Source organism: Lontra canadensis, unplaced genomic scaffold (genome assembly GCF_010015895.1).
Source record: "Lontra canadensis isolate GAN:19392208 unplaced genomic scaffold, GSC_riverotter_1.0 scaffold32, whole genome shotgun sequence".
Classification (NCBI taxonomy): Eukaryota; Metazoa; Chordata; class Mammalia; order Carnivora; family Mustelidae; genus Lontra; species Lontra canadensis.
The window spans coordinates 2,024,125-2,045,196 of record NW_022631026.1 but is presented as its reverse complement, the minus strand read 5'-3'; the positions used below and the strand labels follow the sequence as shown (position 1 = coordinate 2,045,196).

At 44.5% G+C, this 21,072-nt stretch overlaps 2 protein-coding genes across 2 annotated transcripts in view; both read right to left on the bottom strand.

The window, feature by feature from the left end:
* The window catches only part of DCDC2C (doublecortin domain containing 2C), a 96,448-nt gene extending 90,680 nt beyond the window's left edge, over nt 1-5,768 (bottom strand). Inside the window, 3 exon segments of the mRNA XM_032867020.1 lie at nt 5,025-5,610; nt 5,613-5,648; nt 5,651-5,768. Coding sequence (XP_032722911.1) covers nt 5,025-5,610; nt 5,613-5,648; nt 5,651-5,768 — 740 coding nt within the window.
* A 454-nt stretch (nt 5,769-6,222) lies between these two features.
* The window catches only part of ALLC (allantoicase), a 38,911-nt gene continuing 24,061 nt past the window's right edge, over nt 6,223-21,072 (bottom strand). The window contains exons 8-14 of the mRNA XM_032867017.1: nt 20,560-20,639; nt 19,362-19,494; nt 16,631-16,786; nt 16,180-16,253; nt 14,752-14,860; nt 7,239-7,363; nt 6,223-6,572 (exon numbers count right to left, since the gene is read on the bottom strand). Coding sequence (XP_032722908.1) covers nt 6,366-6,572; nt 7,239-7,363; nt 14,752-14,860; nt 16,180-16,253; nt 16,631-16,786; nt 19,362-19,494; nt 20,560-20,639 — 884 coding nt within the window. The 3' untranslated portion in view covers nt 6,223-6,365. The remainder of the gene's footprint in view (nt 6,573-7,238; nt 7,364-14,751; nt 14,861-16,179; nt 16,254-16,630; nt 16,787-19,361; nt 19,495-20,559; nt 20,640-21,072) is intronic.

Here is a 21,072-nt window from a genome sequence, read left to right as displayed (position 1 = left end):
GTACACGGATGATTCCAGAGTCTCAAGGACACCTGGAAATGCCCTGACCCTCCCTACTCCCCACTCCCACCAGTGAACAGGATCATGCTGCCTCCCTCATGGAAAACACTAACAAACCTGAAGAGATCTGAGAAGAGAAACGCCTCCAAGTGTCAGTTTTTTGACCATGCGTCCAAAACATTTCAAATAAACTATGACAGTCTCCCCACCAAATCAAGGGTCTAACAGGGTCTATTAGAAAACTCCTCGACCCACTGAACAGAGGAAAGAAAAGCATGTACTGAGCACGTTTGGGCATGCTGGCCCATGCTTCAGGGCTTCCTTCCTCATCAGCTCATATATAAAACACACACTGATTTTACAAGGAAATGTTTGGGGGGGGTTAAATACTTTTCATTATACATACACTGAAAAGGATTTTAATGTCAATTTTAGTAGCAACATATTCTGCTACCTGAACACTAGATTCTGTAGGAAATCAGAATTCAGTGTACGGAGTGTCTAAGTCCACTGGAGTGATGGTAGTAAAGACACCCAGACAGAGTGGAGTCAACAACAGCCATTAGTGTATCACTGTTCTGGAGGCTGGGAGTCTGAGATGAGAGGCCTGTGTGCCTGGGTTCAGGTGAGGGCCCTCGTCCAGGTCCATGGACGGCTGCCTTCTCATATGTCCTCACATGGCAGCAAGGGCATCGAGCTGTCCATATCCTTTTACAAGTACACTAATCCTATTCATGACCGGTTCACCTCCCAAAAGCCCCACCTCCTAACACCCACACTAGGGATTAGGTTTCAACGTAGGAATTTTAGGAGGACACAATCTTTCCGTTTGCAGCTGGTTACAGTGATATATATATCATGATATAGCATATAATCAAGCCTGAAAACAATCATCACAAAATTGGACATCTATAAAGGAACGTGTTCTTGTCAGTGAGGCTCACTGTGGCAAACAGGATTTAGCAGGATTAGCACTGTCACGAACTTAACTCAAAATGTCAGGGCATTAATTCAATTCCTCTTGGCAACTCAGATGTCGATGGATTAAGATTTTCCTTCAAAAACAATAGGATGTTTAATTTGCATCTTTGCAGATGCAATTAAGAATTCAGATCACAAGCCAGCTTGCTCACAAAATTACGCTATCTGGGTGGGTTCCCAAGTCCCATGTTACTACCTGCACCCCATGTGTCTTTGGGTGAGCAGCCTGCAGAAGATCAGCTCAGCAGCCCTCTCCAAAGAGTCTCACCTTTATCTCAGCCCAGCAGGAATTTCCTCTAACTAACATCCACATAAAAGGAGTCACTTACTATCAAAAGTAAACCAACAAGAAGATTACTCTCTCAACTGAGAAAAAAACGACTAAAATAACAGAAAATAGAAACAGGTTTCCAACACGGGCATCTCAGATGCACAAGGACAATATTTCAGTAAAAGCAAGTGTGAAAGGACATGCAGGACCAAGAAAGTCTAAAGAATGATACACGTGATTTGAAAAAGAACGAGGGAGAATTTTTAGAAATGAAAAATTAAATAATTTAAATTTAAAACTCAATTAATTGGTTTGATAGCATCTTATATACAGCAGAAAAATTAGCCAAAAGATTGATGTGAACCAAGTACCTAAAGCCCAAAGAAAAAAGAGAGAAATTTGGACAGAGAGGAGGAGTCCCCGAAGTTCACGTCAGTGAGACAGGCCAACCCACATCAACTCCAAGGCAGAAAACACAGAAAGTGTAAGACAGAGGCATCCTCTGAAGACAAGGGCTATTGAAAGTTACCACACCAGACTCCAGAGAGTTCAATCAATTGGCTACTTGGACAAATCACTTACACCACAGTACAATGAAGTTAAAGAAAATACATTCTAAATAGCCAGAATAGATAAAATATTACTTTCAAATAAGTTAATTGTGATAACTGATTTCTCATCAGCAACCTCAAAGTTTAAAGACAATAGAAAAACACCTTCCAGGGCCCCCAGAAGGTGCAGTCGGTTAGGTATGCAACTCTTGGTTTCTGCTTGGATTAGGATCTCAGGGTCATGAGATCGAGCCCCATGTTGGGCTCCACACTCAGCGGAAAGTGTGCTTGGGATCCTCTCTCCCCCTCTGCCCTTCCCCCAGCTTGTTTTCTCTCTCTATCACTATCTCTCAAATAAATAAAAAAAAATAAAATCTTCCCCAAATAAAGGAAAAGGATAAACAGCTTCTGTGGACTGAAGGACCCTGTCATTCAAACAGAATCATCCATCTATAAAAATATACGTGAAGAACGAGGGAGAGAAGACTTCCATCCCTGGGGACAACGGACTAAGTAACTCTGATCAACCTGTCCACTAAAAACTAATAAAATCAGACAAAATGACATTTTCTCAAAACATAAGACATCTAACAAAATAATGAGGAATTACCAGGCCAAGGTCCAGGAAATAAAGAAAATCCAAATATGTGAGCCCACTATCTGGGGCTACTGCAGCCCAGGGCTTACTGCCCACAGACAGATGGCTGAGAGGTTGAACCATGTCTTTGACAGGCTCTGTGGCCAGCAGGCAGAAGCACTTTGCTCAGGGCACACCAGCAACGGGGATCCTTGTGAACTATCCATATTTGTGAACTGGGACCCCAATGGGGTCCATCCAGTCATCAAGCCATCTGGGTGGCCCAAATTATCACATATTCTGAAATTGTATGAAGGTGATCATGAACAGTTGATGACAGGTATCTGGCCAAAACACACAAAAAATCAACTTTGGCAAAAGACATTTTCACCCTAGGCCTCAAATTATTTCTGCAAATAAGTTTTGAGAGTAATATCCAGCACACAAAGATAACTAGGCAGATAGAGAGAGAAGACAGCATGACAGAAAACCAGCAGGAGCATCAGCCAGGCTCCCTCCCAGATCCCTGATGCTGGGGAGAGCCAGCTGCTAAGTCACCTATGAAGAGGCTCCCACTGCAGGGGTGAAGCTTCCTGCCTCGGACTTGAGAGTGAGCCTGGAAGCACCCACCCCAGTCTGGCCTTAAGATGACGGTAGCCAGCATGCTGATTGCAACCTCACGAGAGTCTCAGAGCCAGAATCACTCAGCTAAGCTGCTTTTGAATTCCTGATCCCAGAAACCACAAGAAAATAAAGCTGTTTTAAGCCAAAAAGCTTGGTGTGATTGGTTATATGCAGTAAGTAACTAAGGCACCCTTCTAGAGAGAGTCTTACCCATACGCACTAGCAGACAAGCAAAGGAATGTTTACAACAGTGTTGTCGTTTATTTCGGCATAAAATTTAGAACAACCCAAATTAGCCAACAACAGATCGGAGAAGTAAACTGGCATTCTGGTCCATGAAAGAGCACATGGCCACAGAGGCCAGTGACCTCCAGCCACACACTGTTGACGGGGATGAAAATCACGGCCTATTATCGTGTGGAAAAGCAACCAACAGAAAACCAAAAGTACACAAACATGAGAACATTGAAAAATCTGTCCTTTGAGGATCGATTATCATGGAAAGATGATACAAAAACCAGAAGATTGGTGGTCACCAGTGGGAAAAGGATGGGGATGGAAGTGGCAGGTTTTCAAATACCAGCTGTGTTCTCTCTTGATCCGGAGTGTGGCTTATACGGAGTTTTCTTAAACTCTACATAGAATATTGTATACACTGCTGTATATACAATACATTTCACCATAGAAGAAATAGTTAGCAACAGTGCCAACACAGGCAATGTGCCTTTGAAAGGCAGACACAGGAAATGTGTGATCCTGCCACAGGTCAGGAATTCGTGAAGGATAAGAAACAGCTTCCCCCCCCTGGCTTGCATTTTGTAAAGAGGCCTTTTCAGAGGCCCTGCTCCAAAACAGAATCTCTCATAGTAGTGACCCCTCTCTCTGTTATGGTGACTTGCTTCTTATCTCCCATAAACATGCACCGCAAAGCTCTCACAGCCTCTACAGTACCCCAACTCTGCCCCATGGGAAGGGGTGAACATTGGCTATTTGTTGAAGAACTGCAAGCTTGAATTTGGGGTTTCGGAGACACTTGTATAATGACAGTTACTAAGAAAGCTCGGAGAAACTGTAAGAAGCACTGGAGTACTCCTGAGAAGATGAACAGAACTGTGCTGTATAAGCCCACAAGCAGTAAGACCTCAAAGGGATTGTGATACCAGTGTCAGGCTAAACAAAAAAGCATCAAACTGGCATTCTGAGTGGATGCCATCCAGTAGGACTCACAAGTTGAATATGGCTAATGTGTTTCCATCAGGATTTCACACACAAGTGCATCTCCCCAGGACAGCTAACATCTCTCCCGAGGGCTGTCTTGACCTCAGCAGACACTGGAGAGGGGCTCTCTTTGCTCCACAGACATTCAGTCTGTGCTGTGGGCCAGCCTTGCTTCACGGGCCAGGATTCTGGAGATGACGCTTCCAAGGCCCCAGTCTAACAGGAGACTCTGCTGGAGATGCACCCATTTCACACCTTAGCAAGTGCGTTCCCCCGAGAATGCCCAGCCAGGCATGGCGGAACACCAGACGGGGGCAAGCCAGGCAGAGGGTGACACTTACCTGATTCCTGCCTTCCAGCGTGCTTCCCCAGTTCTCCCCGCAGGGCTAACTCCCTTCCTTCCTGCAGGTCGACTTTTCAGACCGGCTTGCCCTCAGGGCCACCCTGGGGGCGCGGGGCGGGGGGGGGGGGGGGGCAGGTGGACGCCAGCCCGGCCCACAACCAGCAGAAGGGGGCTGTGCGCACAGGGGTGCTGCCCCACTGGCGAGTCACCAGGCACAGAACAGGGCTCTGCGCTCGCCTGGTCACCATGAGAAGGGGGCGACAGTGCACCTCCCTCGCTCGCGCTGGCCGGTCACCCAGCAGAGGGCGACAGGTGTGCCTCCCTCCCGCACTCGCCGGTCACAGCCCACAGTGGGCAACATTGCCCTCCCGCGCTCTCCGGTCACCCCGCACAGAGGGCAGAGGGGGACGGGTGCGCCTCGAGGGCAGCGGGCCGCGGGGGAGGGGGCGCCGCACTCACTCGAGCTTCTTGAAGGGCTCGCGGCCGGCCGCCACGTACTTGCCGCCCGCCCGCAGCGCCTGCAGCTCGAGCACCGGGTGCCCGCACGTCGGCGTGAACAGGCGCCGCACGCCGAAAGGCACCTCCACCCGCTCAGTCAGCTGGTCCAGCAGCGCCTCGAAGGTGGCCACGGGGCGCCGCGGCAGCACGAACCTCCGGCCCACGAAGAACGCGTCCCCGTTGCGGTACACCAGGATGGTCTTGGCGGGCGTGGTGTCCACCAGCACGTGCGGCCCGCGCGTGCCCATGGCCGCGCCGCCCCAGGGCCACCGGACACCGCTCGCTGCCCTCGAGCCGGGGCGCAGCCAGGGCGTGGGCGCGGGACCGCAGGGCGACCCCAGCTCCCTGCACGCGCTGACGCCAGCCGGCCATTGTGACCGCCTGTGGCCTGCAGCCCAGAGAGGGGCAGGACGATGGTCAGGGGAGGGGAGGCAGGGAGTCGGCGCAGGGGAGCGGCGGGCATCTGAAAGCTTGGACAGGGGAGTGGGGGGGGGAGAGCCAGGACCGGGGAGGGGCCTCTGCGAGCCTAGACAGGTGCGGAGAGCAGAGGGGAAAGGAAGGGAGACAGCCGCTCTCTGTGATCTCTCTGGCAAGGTGGCAGGAATGGGAGGGTGCTGAGGACCACCCCACACTCACCACAGCCTTCCCACTGCGCTTGCTGGCCTCCTATGCTGGGATGGGGGGACGCATCAGGACTGTCTCCATAATCAAAATTCGTCAAGGAAGAATTGTATGGAACCATTCAGAGCCTGTGAGAAACTAGATTTCTCCTCACAGCTGGCACACGGTTCCTCACAGGTCTGACACTCAGAATCCACTTTCATTTGGGAGAGAAAGAACAATTCCAGGGCACAGGTGCCCCTGTGGAAGTTATTCCTTTTCTGGGTAGGGATGAGCCAGTCCTCTTGAGCTGAGACAATGAATGATTCCTGAAATACATTTTTCCAGTGGTTTTGATGGGCTTAAACTTCTGTTGAAGGTGATAGGCTATGGATACGTAGCCACGTCTGCAGACAGAAGAGGCACAGAGTGTGCTACATCAAGATCTCGGAGTGGTTTTGAAAAGTAAACTTTAGGAGACCACCTGCCTTTCACAGCCTCAGCCAATTTTTCACCTACCTCACGCTTCACAGCAACCATAAGTACAGATACCAGCGTGTGAGAGTGACCACTTTATTAAATAACCAGGAATCCCATTGATCTTGGTAAGATTCATTGCTAGAGCCTCTTAAGTTTGGGGTGTTAAGAACACTTCAGAAGATGTGTAGGATCGCGTTGACCAGCGCTCGGCCCTGCGGGGAGTCAGAGGTTGGCTCGGAAGCCCGCTTTCACGGAGAACCTCATCATAGGCTTCTCGCGGGGCCTCAGCAGGCAGATGGAGCTGGGGAAGCCCTTGAGTCGCAGGCGGCCCACGCCACCATCCGGGAAGATGGTGAGCCTTGCGTGTGTGATGACGTCCTGGAGCTCCAGGGTCAGGCTGTCGAACAAGTGACTGTTGTTGGCGGAGAGCTGAAAGAGAAGCAGGGAAGCGCCCTTGTGATAACACAGGGCGAGGCCCATGGAGCCAGCCATCCTGTGGGCTCAGCACCCATGAACCGTGACAGGTACTCACTGATAGTGAGTTGGCTGACCACAGAGAAAAGCTAGTTGGGATCGCAAGCCTGGGGAACACTGACATGAACACTCAGGTCCATGCTGTCTGTGGTTCTTAATAGTCATTGAAGTAGACACACTGATAAGGAAAGCAAGTGACCTCCCAGAGGTTGTCACCCATAACTCCATGGGAGCAACCTTCACACCCCACTCTGACCCGCAAACGACTATCTTCCTACCAGATGGAAGCGGACACTTCCGGAATGTCTCAGCATCTGTTCCACCGAGGACACACGGTTAGAGGTTTGAATATGCTACTCATCCCTTCTAAAAAGTTAATATGCTTCAGAAACGTCTTCCATATACATATATATGGAAATACGTATATGTTCCTTGTACATGATGATTTAAAACAAAACTTGTTAGAAATGCAAAAGTATGAAGAAATAGAGCCTGTGTCTTCATGACGTAAATGAAGATACAGTTTTTAGAAGCTTGTCTGTGTTACTGTTGAACACGGTGCATCTGAGGGACGCGGCCAGGCTGGGGGCCAGCCTGCCCAGCCCCCCATGGGCACCACACCTTGGTGACTGGCAGCAGCGGTTTCCACTTATGGCCTGGAAGCTTCCACTTCTGCTTGATCGTATCTTCTTCCTCCTGAGTTGTCAGGATACAACCATCCAGCTTACAGCTGTCAGGGGAATTGCCTGTCGGAGCAAACGCAGGGTGACTCTCCATTCTGTGTAGCACTTTGGCTTACAGGGTCTTGGACTTTTTAATCAAATCAAGGACCCAGCAGAGAGCAAATTGTTCTCTCTGAACAGAAGCAAAGGTGTGATGTATGTGGGAGAAGGAATGCACCCAGTAGTGATGGTATTGGATTGCCTGATGAAATTTAGGTGTGTGTTTTTCAGAGGAATCAAAATCAACCTGACATCATGAGGCCAACATGAGTTGGCTGGCATGTTGGAGTTTGGACGTACAACATGTTGGAGTTTGGACGTACAGCATTTTACTTGGAAAGGTAAAGGTATCTGATAAGCCTTTATCAGGAAGAACAAATCATTCTCTCTGAACAGAAGCAATTGCAGTTAAGTACGTGCACAGGGATGTGTGGCTCATCTGAAGCTCTTATGAAGCTGAAGATACTTTCCTTATGGCATCATATTTCTTCACATGAGGTACAGAGAAAGACAGAGCTAAGTTAACCAGTCAGTGAGCAGCACCAACCCAAGTGCTGTATTCCAGAGGTGCTAACTGTTCCCCAGGTGAGACACGAGGTCCCAAGTCTCTCTTCTCTCTGCAGTTCATCAGGGCTGTGCCCGGTGGAGTTGGAGGGCCATGCTCTTTGTGGAAAGAACCTTTTTGGGAGTCCCCTAAGACTTTAAGATCAGCAGAGGAGGGCTTGCTGATCAAGAACCTGACAGAAGGAGCATCTGGGTGGCTCAGTTGGTTAAGCATCTGCCTTCAGGTCAGGTCTTGATCCCACAGTCCTGGCATCGAGCCCCATGTCAGGCTCCCTGCTCAGCAAGGAGCCTACTTCTCCCTCTCCCTCTGCCTGCCTCATCCTCTACTTGGGCGCTCTCTCACTCTCAAATAAAAAAAATAAAATCTTTTAAAAAAAATCTGACAGGAAAAAGAAAACTGCATTGTTCTCATGCCCCCTGCAGCTCATCTCTTAAAACTGTGATCTCCGGGGTGGGTGAGCACACCCCTGGGTGCACACAGAAACCCAACAATGCAGGAGGAGAACATTAAACCCACTATTTCTGATTGCATTCCTTTAATATGTATACACATGCACATGTACTTATTAGGCTTTGTGTATTTGAGATGACAGCTGGATCCTGACATGCCCCACACCCCAGGGCTGCCGTCAAATTGTGATGCACAGAACCTGGACAGCAAATAGCAGCAAGTTCCTGATGGAATAGTCCAGACACCCTGGTAACATGGACTTACTGTTACCTGGTTTTAACTAAACTATCATTCACAGAATTAATAAGTGATTTTAAACTATTCATGCAGACACCCATGAATTAAAGATACCACCAGAAATGCAAGCACCTACAAACCAGGAGAAAAGAGTAGAGCTGACATCACCACTGACCCAGGATGAGCTCTTCATCAGCTGTGGTATTTAACCCAAATATACAGATGTAGTGAAAAGAAGGGGCACCCGCACCCCAGTGTTCATAGCAGCAATGTCCACAATAACCGAACTGTGAAAGGAGCCGAGATGTCCTTCAACAAATGAATGGATAAAGATGATGTAGTCCATATATACAATGGAATATTACTCAACGTTCAGAAAGGATAAATACCTAATTTTGTATCAACATGGATAGAACTGGAGGGGATTATGCTGAGTGAAAGAAGTCAAGCAGAGAGTCAATTATGTGTGGATACATTCATGTGTATGTGTCAATTACACTCATGTGTGGAACATAAGGAATAGCATGGAGAACCACAGGCAAAGGGAGAGAAAACTGAAGGGGGGGTGGGGAATCAGAGAGAGAGACAAACCATGAGAGACTCTGGACACCAGGAAACAAACTAAAGTTTATAGAAGGGAGGGAGGTGGGAGGATGGGATAGCTGGGTGATGGTTATTAAGGAGGGCACATGTGGTGATGAGCACTGGGTGTTATATGCAACTAATGAATCATGGAACACTACATCAAAAATTAATGATGTACCATATGTTGGTTAACTGAATATAATAAAAAGAATAAAACTAAAGAAAGAAAGTAAGAAGAAAGAAAAGAAAAGAAAAGTGAAAACAGTGACCCAACAATCAGATCTAAAATAGTCTTCTAAAAATAGGTCACAATGATAAATACTTCTTTAAATAATTCGCTTAAGTCCACTACCACTGAAGAAGAGCTCCACTTTAAATATATATTGTGTCTTTCATGGGGTATCACAATGAATTTTAAAAAAAAGCCATTGATATACTGTCTGCAAGAAACTCATTTTAGACCCAAAGACACCTCCAGACTTAAAGTGAGGGGGTGGAAAATAATCTACCATGCTAATGGACATCAAAAGAAAGCTGGGCTGGCAATCCTTATATCAGACAAATTAGATTTTAAGCCAAAGACTATGAGAAGAGATAAGGACTCCATACCATACTTAAAGGGTCTGTCCAACAAGACCACCTAATAATTTTAAATATCCATGCCCCTAACATGGGAGCAAACAATTATATAAACAAACTAATAACAAAATCAAAGAAACACATCAATAATAATACAATAATAGTAGGGGACTTTAACACCCCCCACCCACCGAAATGGATAGATCATCTAAGCAAAAGGTCAACAAGGAAATAAAGGCCTTAAATGACACACTGGACCAGATGGACATCACAGATACCTTCAGAACATTCCATCCCAAAACAACAGAATACACATTCTTCTCTAGTGCACATGGAACATTCTCCAGAATGGATTACATCCTGGGTCACAAATCGGGTCTCAACTGGTACCAAAAGACTGGGACCATTCCCTGCATATTTTCAGACCACAGTGCTCTGAAACTAGAACTCAATCACAAGAGGAAAGTTGGAAAGAACTTAAATTACCTGGAGGCTAAAGAGCATCCTACTAAAGAATGAATGAGTCAACCAGGAAGTTAAAAAAAATTTTTAAAAATCATGGAACGGGGCACCTAGGTGGCTCAGTAGGTTAAAGCCTCTGCCTTCGGCTCAGGTCGTGGTCCCAGGGTCCTGGGATTGAGCCCTGCATCAGGCTGTCTGCTCAGCAGGCAGCCTGCTTCCCTTCCTCTCTCTCTCTCTGTCTGCCTTTCTGCCTACCTGTGATCTCTGTCAAAGAAATAAATAATTAAAAAAAAAATCATGGAAACAAATGAAAATGAAAACACAACCGTTTGAAATCTTTGGGACACAGCAAAGCTGGTCCTGAGAGGAAAATACATAGTGGTACAAGTCTTTCTCAAAAAACAAGAAAGGTCTCAAATACACAACCAACCCTACACCTAAAGGAGCTGGAGAAAGAACAGCAAAGAAAGCCTAAACCCAGCAGGACATGAGAAATAATAAAGATCAGAGCAGAAATCAATGAAATACAAACCAAAAGGACAGTACAACAGATCAACAAAACTAGGAGCTGGTTCTTTTGAAAGAATTAATAAGATTGATAAATCCCTGGCCAGACTTCTCAAAAAGAAGAGAGAAAAGACATGAATTAATGTCTTTTAATAAAGTCATGAATGAAAGGGGAGAGATCACAACCAAGACCAAAGAAATACAAGCCATTATAAGAACATATTATGAACAACTATACATCAGCCAATTTGACAATCTGGAGGAAATGGATGCATTCCTAGAGACGTATAAACTACCAAAACTGAACCAGGAAGAAATAGAAAACCTGAACAGACCCAGCACCAGTAAGGAGATTGAAGCAGTTATCAAAAGTCTACAACAAACAAGAGCCCAGGGCCAGACAACTTCCCAGGGGAATTCTAGCAAACATTTAAAGAAGAATTAATACCTATTCTCCTGAAACTGTTCCAAAAAATAGAAATGGAAGGAAAACTTCCAAACTCATTTTATATGGCCAGCATTACCTTGATCCCAAAACCAGACAAAGGCCCCTTCAAAAAGGAGAATTACAGACCAATATCCCTGATGAGCATGGATGCAAAAATTCTCACCAAAATTCTAGCCAGTAGGATCCAACAGTACATTAAAAGGGTTATTCACCATGACCAAGTGGGATTTACTCCAGGGCTGCAAGTTTGATTCAATATCCGCAAATCAATCAATGTGATACAATACAATAATAAAACAAAGAACAATAACAATAGGATACTCTCAACAGATGTTGAAAAAGCATTTGACAAAATACGGTATCCTTTCTTGATCAAAATTCTTCAGAGTGTATGGATAGAGAGTAAATACCTCAATATCATCAAAACCGTCTATGAAAAACCCACAGCAAATATCATTCTCAATGGGGAAAAACTGAGAGCTTTTCCCCTAAGGTCAGGAACACAGCAGGACTGTCCACTATCACCACTGCTATTCAACATAGTACTAGAAGTCCTAGCCTGTTTCTTTTTGTTAAAAGAAATAAAAGGCATCTGAATCAGCAAAAAAGTCATCAAACTCTCACCCTTTGCAGATATGATACTTTATGTGGAAAACCCAAAAGACTCCACTCCAAAACTGCTAGAACTTGTACAGGAATTCAGTAAAGTGTCAGGATATAGAATCAATGCACAGAAATCAGTTGTATTTCTCTACACCAACAGCAAGACAGAAGAAAGAGAAAATAAGCAGTCCATCCCATTTAGAGTTGCACCCAAAACCATAAGATACCTAGGAATAAACCTAACCAAAGAGGAAAAGAATCTTTACTCAGAAAACTATAAAGTACTCATGAAAGAAATCAAGACACAAAGAAATGGGAAAGCATTACATCCTTATGAATTGGAAGAAGAAACATTGTTAAACTGTCATGCTACCTAAAGCAATCTACACATTTTATGCAATCCCTATCAAAATGCCATCAACTTTTTTCAAAGAAATGGAACAAATATCCTAAAATTTATATGGAACAAGAAAAGACCCCAAAAGCCAGAAGAATGTTTTTTCTCTTTTTATTTTTATTTTTTAAATTTCTTTTCAGAGTTCCAAAATTCATTGTTTATGAATCACACCCAGTGCTCCATGCAATACGTGCCCTCCATAATACCCACCAGCAGGCTCACCCAGCCTCCCACCCTCTCTCCTCCAAAACCCTCTGTTTGTTTCTCAGAGTCCACAGTCTCTCATAGTTCATTTCCTCCTCCAATTTCCCCAACTCATTTCTCCTCTCCATCTCCCCATGTCCAGAAGAATGTTTAAAAAGAAAACCAAATTTGGTGGGTGGCATCACAATTCCAGACTTCAGCTCTGTTACAAATCTGTCATCATCAAGACAGCATGGTACTGGCATAAAAACAGACACATAGATCAAAGGAACAGAATAGAGAGTCCAGAAATGGACCCTCAACTCTAGGGTCAACTAACCCTTGACAAAGCAGGAAAGAATGTCCAATGGAAAAAAGAAAGTCTCTTCAATGAATGGTGTTGGGAAAATTGGACAGCCACAGACAGAAGAATGAAACTGGACCATTTCCTTACACCACACATAAAAATACACTCAAAATGGATGAAGAGCCTCAATGTGAGACAGGAATCCATCAAAATCATTGAGAAGAACACAAGCAGCAACCTCTTTGATCTCACCCACAGCAACTTCTTCCTAGAAACATCGCCAAAGGCAAAGGAAGCAAGGTCAATAATGACTACTTGACCTTCATTAAGATTAGAAGCTTTTGCACAGGAAAGGAAACAGTCAACAAAACTAAAATACAACTGACAGAATGGGAGAAGATATTTGCAAATGACATATCAGATAAAGGGCTAGTATCCAAAATCTATAAAGAACTTATCAGACTTAGCATCCAAAGAAGAAATAACCCAATCAAGAAATGGGCAGAAGACATGAACAGACATTTCTGCAAGGGGACATCCAAATGGCCAAAAGACACATGAAAAAGTGCTCCGCATCACTCGGCATCAGGGAAATACAAATCAAAACCACAATGAGATATCACCTCACACCAGTCAGAATGGCTAAAATTAACAAGTCGGGAAACAATAGATGTTGGCGAGGATGTGGAGAAAGTGGAACCCTCCTACACTGTTGGTGGGAATGCAAGCTGGTGAGCCACTCTGGAAAAGAATATGGAGGTTCCACAAAAAGTTGAAAATAGAACTACCCTATAAGTCAGCAATTGCACTTCTGGGTATTTACCCTAAAGATACACATGTAGTGAAACAAAGGGGCATGTGCACCAAAATGTCTACAGCAGCAGTGCCCATAATAGCCAAACTATGGAAAGAGGCTTGATGTCCATCAACAGATGAATGGATAAAGAAGATGTGGTATATATATACAATGGAATACTATGCAGCCATCAAAAAAAATGAAATCTTGCCATTTGCAACAACATGGATGGAACCTGAGAGTATTATGCTAAACAAAATATGTCAATCAGAGAAAGACAGCTATCATATGGTCTCACTGATATGAATTTGAGAAACAAGACAGAAGATCATGGGGGTGGTGAGGGGAAAATGAAACAAGGTGAAACCAGAGAGGGAGACAAACCATAATAGACTCTTAATCCCAGGAAACAAACTGAGGGTTGCTGGCAGTGGGCGGGAATGGGGTGGCTGGGTGATGGACAATGGGGAAGGTGTGTGCTATGGTGAGTGCTGTGAACTGTGTAAGCCTGAAGATTCACAGACCTGTACCCCTAAAACGAATAGCACATTATATGTTAATAAAAAAGAAAAAAATATTTATGTGTGTGTGTGTATGTATGTATGTGTGTCTTGGTGTGGTAACTGAGTGAAGTCGCAATGATTCCCAAGACGTTTAAACTTTAAGGCATCCAAAATACGAGGATAAACTGCCACCATTTACTGACAACTAAACAATCACAACACCCCCCAATCCAATATGTATGAAAATTTCATCCAACAGTTATAAAAGTTTAATATCCGCTCTTGAACTTTGCCGATATAATGACACATATACTTTCATAAGAAAGTAGGTTTTGAATATCAGGGGTGCTTGGGCAATTTTTCTTTTTTAATGGAAGAGCACAGTTTTGAAAATGTGTAGCCCCTTGTCTTAAAAGTACAGTCTGGAGCGGAAATGGTCACCCCAACCAATATGCTTTGTCCCCTACCCCAAAATAAGAAGATGCCATCCAGTTCTTGTCATGTCCTAACCAAGGCTATTTCACAGTCTTTCCAAGTGAGATCCAGGCCCCGGTAATAAAGGGTCTTCACAGAATCTCGTCCAACTTTGGGGGTCATCCAGTTCACTCTGACATTTTATAAAGACAAAAAGTAGGGGACCAAGAGTCAGAGGATGTTGCTCAAAACCACACATCAACTAAGGGTAAAAGCTGAGTCCAAGTCGCTGTCCTGAGCTCCACTCCCACAGGACCACTGTTATCTCTACAACCAGCATCGGGTCATATGCCTTCCCTGATGGCATCACACTTACCTTTAAAATGTGTTGTATCAATTTCTATTTGCGTTATTACTCCAGGGTGTGCCAATCGGAAAACTGCCCATTCACAGCCTGGAACAAGGAGAATGCCGTTCTCGTCATTCTGGAATCCAAAAGGAAGAGAGAGAGAGAGAGAAGCCAGCTTGGTGCCATTTGAGAAACTAATTCTGGAAACCAGCAAGTGAAAAATGTTGACATGTACTTAGGATATTTCTTTTACCTCTTACTATAAAAGAGTGTTTCCTAGGCCCTGATATGTAAATTACTTTGTGTTAATTGCCGCTTTGCCTAGTATTCCTTAAATGCCTCATGCGGACTCGAGTTTAACGGGCAATTGGTAAGTTTTTATAAATTTCTTACATGATTTTCTATGTCAATTTTAAACTCATGTAGAAGGGTCTGTCTAACCATGCCCCCGGGTCCCCTGATAAATTTGTTTCAACCTTTCAGTGAAATTATGTTCTTGGTCAAATCCATACCAATATATGATCTGCCTCCAAACCTTAGTTTCTGACAACAGCATTATGTTCATTTTCATTGGAAGCCTTGATTGACATGAAAACTGACCCAAGAAAGGGGGTTTACAAGTAAGGTTTCAATGGGATTAACACAGAGAAAGGTGTTTTATTTGCTTTTGTTTTGACTTTCACATCTCACATTAGTCACTGGCCAAAATGTTTAACAGCTGAGCCATCTCTAGGGTCCCATGGCCACACGTCCCTGTCCCTGATCTCATTCAGGGACACACAGATACCAAAAATGATTAAACTACTGTTTTCTTCTCCAGGTTAACCGAAGAATTTATCAATGGGTTTTCTATCATTAAATTGTAGACCCTCACTTCTTTATTAAACAAATGGCATTGGGGGATGCCTGGGCGGCTCAGTCTGTCAAGCATCCAAATGTTGATTTTAGCTTAGGTGGTGATCTCAGGGTTGTGAGATTGAGCCCCAAGTAGGGCTCCATGCTCAGTGGGGAGACCGCTTAAGGATTCTCTCTCCCCCTCTCCTTCTGCCCTCCCCACATGCTCACTCTAGCTCTCTCTTTCTCACTCTAAAATAAACAGTGGCACCTGGGTGGCTCAGTGGGTTAAGCATCTGCCTTTGGCTCAGGTCATGAACTCAGGGTCCTGGGATTAAGCCCCTCATCGGGGGAGACGAAGTCTGCTTCTCCCTCTCCCTCAGCCCCTGCTCATGCTTGCTCTCTCTAATAAGTAAATAAAATCTTTCTTAAAATTTTAAAAATAAAAAAATTGGACAGGGACGCAACAGGACAGGATGTGATCGTGACAGCGGGGAATCTGGAAAACACAGAGAACTACTTCTGGAACATTGCCTGAGGGGTTTCTGAAATAAGCATTTCCTTGAGGTAAGTTAAAACAAGATCTAGAAAACTTCACTGTAGCTGTTTTGGACTTCTTACTTCTAATATTGGAGGCCTGTCCAGCCTTCTCGCCGTCTCCCAGCCATCTGCCATGGACCTGGGCTTGCCAACTCCTGCCAAGAATGACACGGTTTAATGGGAATGTCACAAGATTTTATCTTAAATGTGAGAATGAATGCGTTGGCATCATTAAATCACAGACCCCATGGTCCTGAGCATCACTACACAAACCATTTTCATTCAGCTTAATGTTTTGGTAAATTTGCATACAGCCAGAGGGTTGTAAGTTTTACTTTTCCCTTTAAGCCAAAATTAAGAAGGAAAATTGCTATTGATTTACTTCATATCATAAAGGCATCAAATCTTGTAGCTAGATGGTTAATTTCACCCACTCCTGCACTTCCTCTTAAATCATTCATACTATGTGGGATGCTTAATGCTGGGGCCCAGACATCCCAAATAAGGGCCAGCTGCCAGAACATCATCTTACCTATCATATTGTTTGGATGCCCAAAGTGTGCATTGCTGAATCCTACACAGGCACCCCCGTGAGCGATGGCCACCAGGTCAAATGGTTCTTTGGGATCAGTTGCAACCCAGTCTTTCTGTCCAGTACCATACACTCTAAGACGTGCAATTCCACCATCTGAAAAGGCAAGAGGCCATAGTTACTTCTTACTTGAAAAGGTGGCTGCTTCTAGGTTGTAAACAACATAGCCCTCCACAACCTGTCTGCTCTGTTTCTCAAATACACCAACCCTACTGCCCCAGGGCCTTTGCACCTACCATTCCTTTGTACTGGAACAAATTTCCCAGCTCTCCAAAAGACTGCTTTTCTTAGGTCTCACCTTTAGTGCCATGGTCTCAGAAAGACTTTTCCTCTCACTCTCTAGCTACTTCTTTCCAGCTCTGCCTGGCTCTGCCTGATTCCCCAGGTTTGCTGTATCACCCCTCCCATATTTACTTCAGAGTTCAAGTCAAAGTCTTATCAACTTGTCATTCTACTTGTTCAAGCTCCTGCTGATATCAGTCTCTCAGAACCAGAGTATAAAAAACTTTAAAAGCTAGAATAATGATCTATCTTGATCTTTTCTCTATCATCTCCATCTAGAACTGGTCCTGGCACATAGTAGGTACTCACACTTTTTTAAATTGGATCAATAATTCCAAGAAGGTCAAAAAACAATCAATTGGGAAATTCACCATAGATATAATGTTTGATGCCACAAATTAGCATTGCTAAATCCTACACAGACTAATATGAGCGTTATGTTTTTATTTTTATAACAACACATTGCTTAGCAATACGACTGAGAATAGAAAAGATAATAGTCACAAAACTCGATCACTTCTGAGAGCCACAGCAGCCAAGATTAGGCCTGCAGAGCAGAGAGTACCTGCCGACATCAACTCACATTATCTGATTCTAATAAAGTGAATGTTTTTATTTGTTAGACCAGTACTTCCTGGACGATGGGAGCAAGCTTTGTATATAGAGCTTTTTCCCATTAATCAGAGTATTCTACAGAAACAAAGCCCTATAAATTTTTACATGAAAAATTTGATGAAACTGAGGGATCTGAAAAAATTTCAGTAGAAGAGTCTTGACATTTATAATAAATAAAACCAGACTATGTTAGCATAACACCCTAAAAATATACTAGAGGGAGTAGTTTAGCAGAAGCTAGCCTATGTCACCTCTGCTCTGGTTCACTGGACATGGTGATCAACTTTGATGGTTTAGAAGATGCTTGTCTGTTGAGTGTAAAGCTGACTTGATATTTTAAAAAATAAGGTTCTTCTTTACAGAGTTAACATCTAGCCTCAGCATTAATCAAAACTATGAAGGACATTAGACGCGTCCCTCCACGCTCTGAGGGTAATTCATTTAAAGCAAATTGTTGTCACCCTACGTGTCCCGTCAGGTTATCCTACTGCTTCCTTCCCCTTGACACTTGGACCCCAGGAGAAAATATTTGCAAATCATGTATCTGGTAAAGGATATGTACCAGGATATATAAAGAACTCTTACAATTCAATAATAAAAAACAACTTAAGAGTGGACAAAAGACACTTTTCAAAAAAAAACATGTTTATAAATACAGGTGTACACGTGCACATGCATATATAAACATTTCCAAATGGCCAAAGTAAGGAACTGAAAACATGCTCACCATCATTGGTCATTAGAGAAATGCAAGTTAAACCCACAGTGAGATACCACTTCTCACCCTCTAGGATGTCTACAACCGAAAAGTCAGATAATGGCGAGTGTTAGCAAGGATGTGGAGAAATTGTAATCCTTCATGCTGCTGGTGAGAATATAATATAATGCAGTCGCTTTAGAAAACAGTCTGATAGTTCCTCCCACCAATTTAAAACACAGTTACTCTGTGACCCAAAAATTCCAATCCTACATATATGCCCAAATGAAAAACTTGTACAGGAATATTTATAGCAGCATTACCCATAGGTAATGGGTTTCCAACAGGTGGAAACCCCAAATGCCCATCAACTGATGAATGGAGAAACAATGTGGTTTCTCTGTGCCATGGAATATATTCTGCCATGAAAATGACAAAATGCTCTTAAGAATGCTACAACATGGATGAGCCCGGAAAACACGCGGGTGAAGGACGCAAGTCACAAAAGTCCATTTACATGAAATGTCCAGATGGTCAAGCCTGTCAAGACAAAGTAGTTCATGGTTGCTGAGAGCTGAGGGAGATAAGGGTTGGTAGTAAGGGTATGGGACTTCCTTCTGAGGTGATAAAACCTTCTAAAATTGACTGTAGTGATGGTTGTACTTGGCTGTACATTTCCGTGGACTTAACGCCATATACTGACATATATTATAAACCACTGAACTGTGCACCCCAAGTAAGTGAATTACATGGAAGGTGAATTACATTACAATAGAGCTGTTAAATAAAAGAAAAGGACGGTCATCTGCACACACTACTTGATCTGCTAGTGTGCCCAGCGAAACAGAAATCATTAGGAGATATTTAACCTAATACAGCTCAGTTCCGTCACTTCCTGACGTGATGCCTTTTCAGTAACTACCAATGGAAGGTTGGGTTGGAACGAGAGTTTCCTGGAGCACAGAAAGGGCAAATCATAACCCTGAAATGTTAGAGTGATGAGTGACTTCACTCTGAAACATGCCCACGTTAAGTAAAGAAGAACCACAACGGCAGATGGGTCTACGTCATATTTACCCGGGAAAATGTTGAGCCTTACGTGACTCCATCTCTGCTGGGAATTCACGGGAAAGTAATTGTGGCTGGAAGCAGGCTTTCCTGGCTTGAGCTCTGTCATGGGCACCAGGTAATTCCAGTCGTCGGACTTCAGCTAGCAATAAATATGAAGATGTTAGCCACTGCTAACATGAAATTTTAGTTCCTGGGAACTCGTCGTAGTGCTCACGTGAGGACTACAGGTAGAACTACTGTGGAATAAAAATTGATGACGGATGCCTCATAAAACACTTAATAAAAATACTAATAAAGATTAAGTCCCAGGTTTAATAAGCAGATTAAAGGCCTGGGTGTTTTTCATCCTGATTAAAATAGCCACTGGGTGAGGGCAGCAGGAGTGCAAGCAGGGAGCTTGGGAACGAAGGGCAAGGTCTGAGATTCCCTCTGGGGATTCTTAGAAGGAACCAGAATAGTGACGTGAACATTGAGTAAAAACCGGGCCATCCTGTTGACCAGTTGACCTGAACGTTGTGACAGTTTTCTCTCCATCCCTACTCCTCAAACGGTTGCTGTTATTTATTTTCCAGTCTACTGTGATCAACACTTTTGTAAAACACAGTATAAATTACTAGACAAACTAAAAAACAAGAATGTACCAGAACACAAGCCCAAGTTGTTGGTCTATCAGATTCATCAGGCATAAAGTCTATGTATGAAGTACGTAAGCTGGGCACCCGCGGGCTCGGTTGGATGAGCCTCTGCCTTCAGCTCGGGTCACGATCCCGGGGTCCTGGGATCGAGCCCTGCGTCAGGCTCCCTGCCCAAGGGGAAGCCTGCTTCTCCTTCTCCCACTCCCGCTGCTTGTGTTCCCTCTTTCGCTGTGTCTCTCTGTCAAATAAATACATAATTTTTTTAAAATACGTAAGCTATTACTGTGGATTTCTGTATTTATCTCATCAGGACAGCAACCAGAGGACGAGCCCAAGGAAGCAGAGAGCTCTGAGACCCACTACTGCAGACCTCGCCCGGGCCACAGCTTTCCCTTGCGCAGGGGTAGCACAAACCCCTCGAGAAGCACCAGCAAAGTCCCGCTGGGCCAGTAAACGAGGGCAGGTGTACCAGGCTGAATGCTGTGGCCAGGCGAGCGGAGCCCATCCCTTGCCACCCGGCCGCCACGGATGGCTCCCCCCACTCCCCACCCCGCCACATGCAGGCGCACCTTGGCAACAGCCTCAAACTCCTCTGGCGTGGCCGCGGCTCCCATCCTGGCGCCTCTCTGTGGGATTTCTGGTTGTTTATCTGAAGGTAGATTGACCAGTAGGGTTAGGGTTCATGCCCGGAATCAAAGAGAATACACTCCCCTAGTGGGCTGTATGTTCATTTTCGTTTTGCCAAATAACCCCGAAGATGACACCTCAAGTCAGAGCATCAGATGACCACAGTAACAGACACAAGTTGAAGTTCCTCGCTATTTAAAACACTAAGTAACTTCAAAAACTCCTGCAAGATGCTTGGTAGGACACTTGCTTGTCAAAACAGTAGGTACCATTTCCAAGTCCAATGGCAACAAACGTATCATGACTAGAGGGTTTAGAGGTTGGATCAGTGGAAGTTCTGGAACATCGCCAGGTCAGTTCCCAAAGCAGGACTCCCCCCATGGCATCTTGGAGTTGACATTGGGGTGATATCTCAGACAATTGCTGGGCTTGGAGATGACATCTCACTGTTTGTC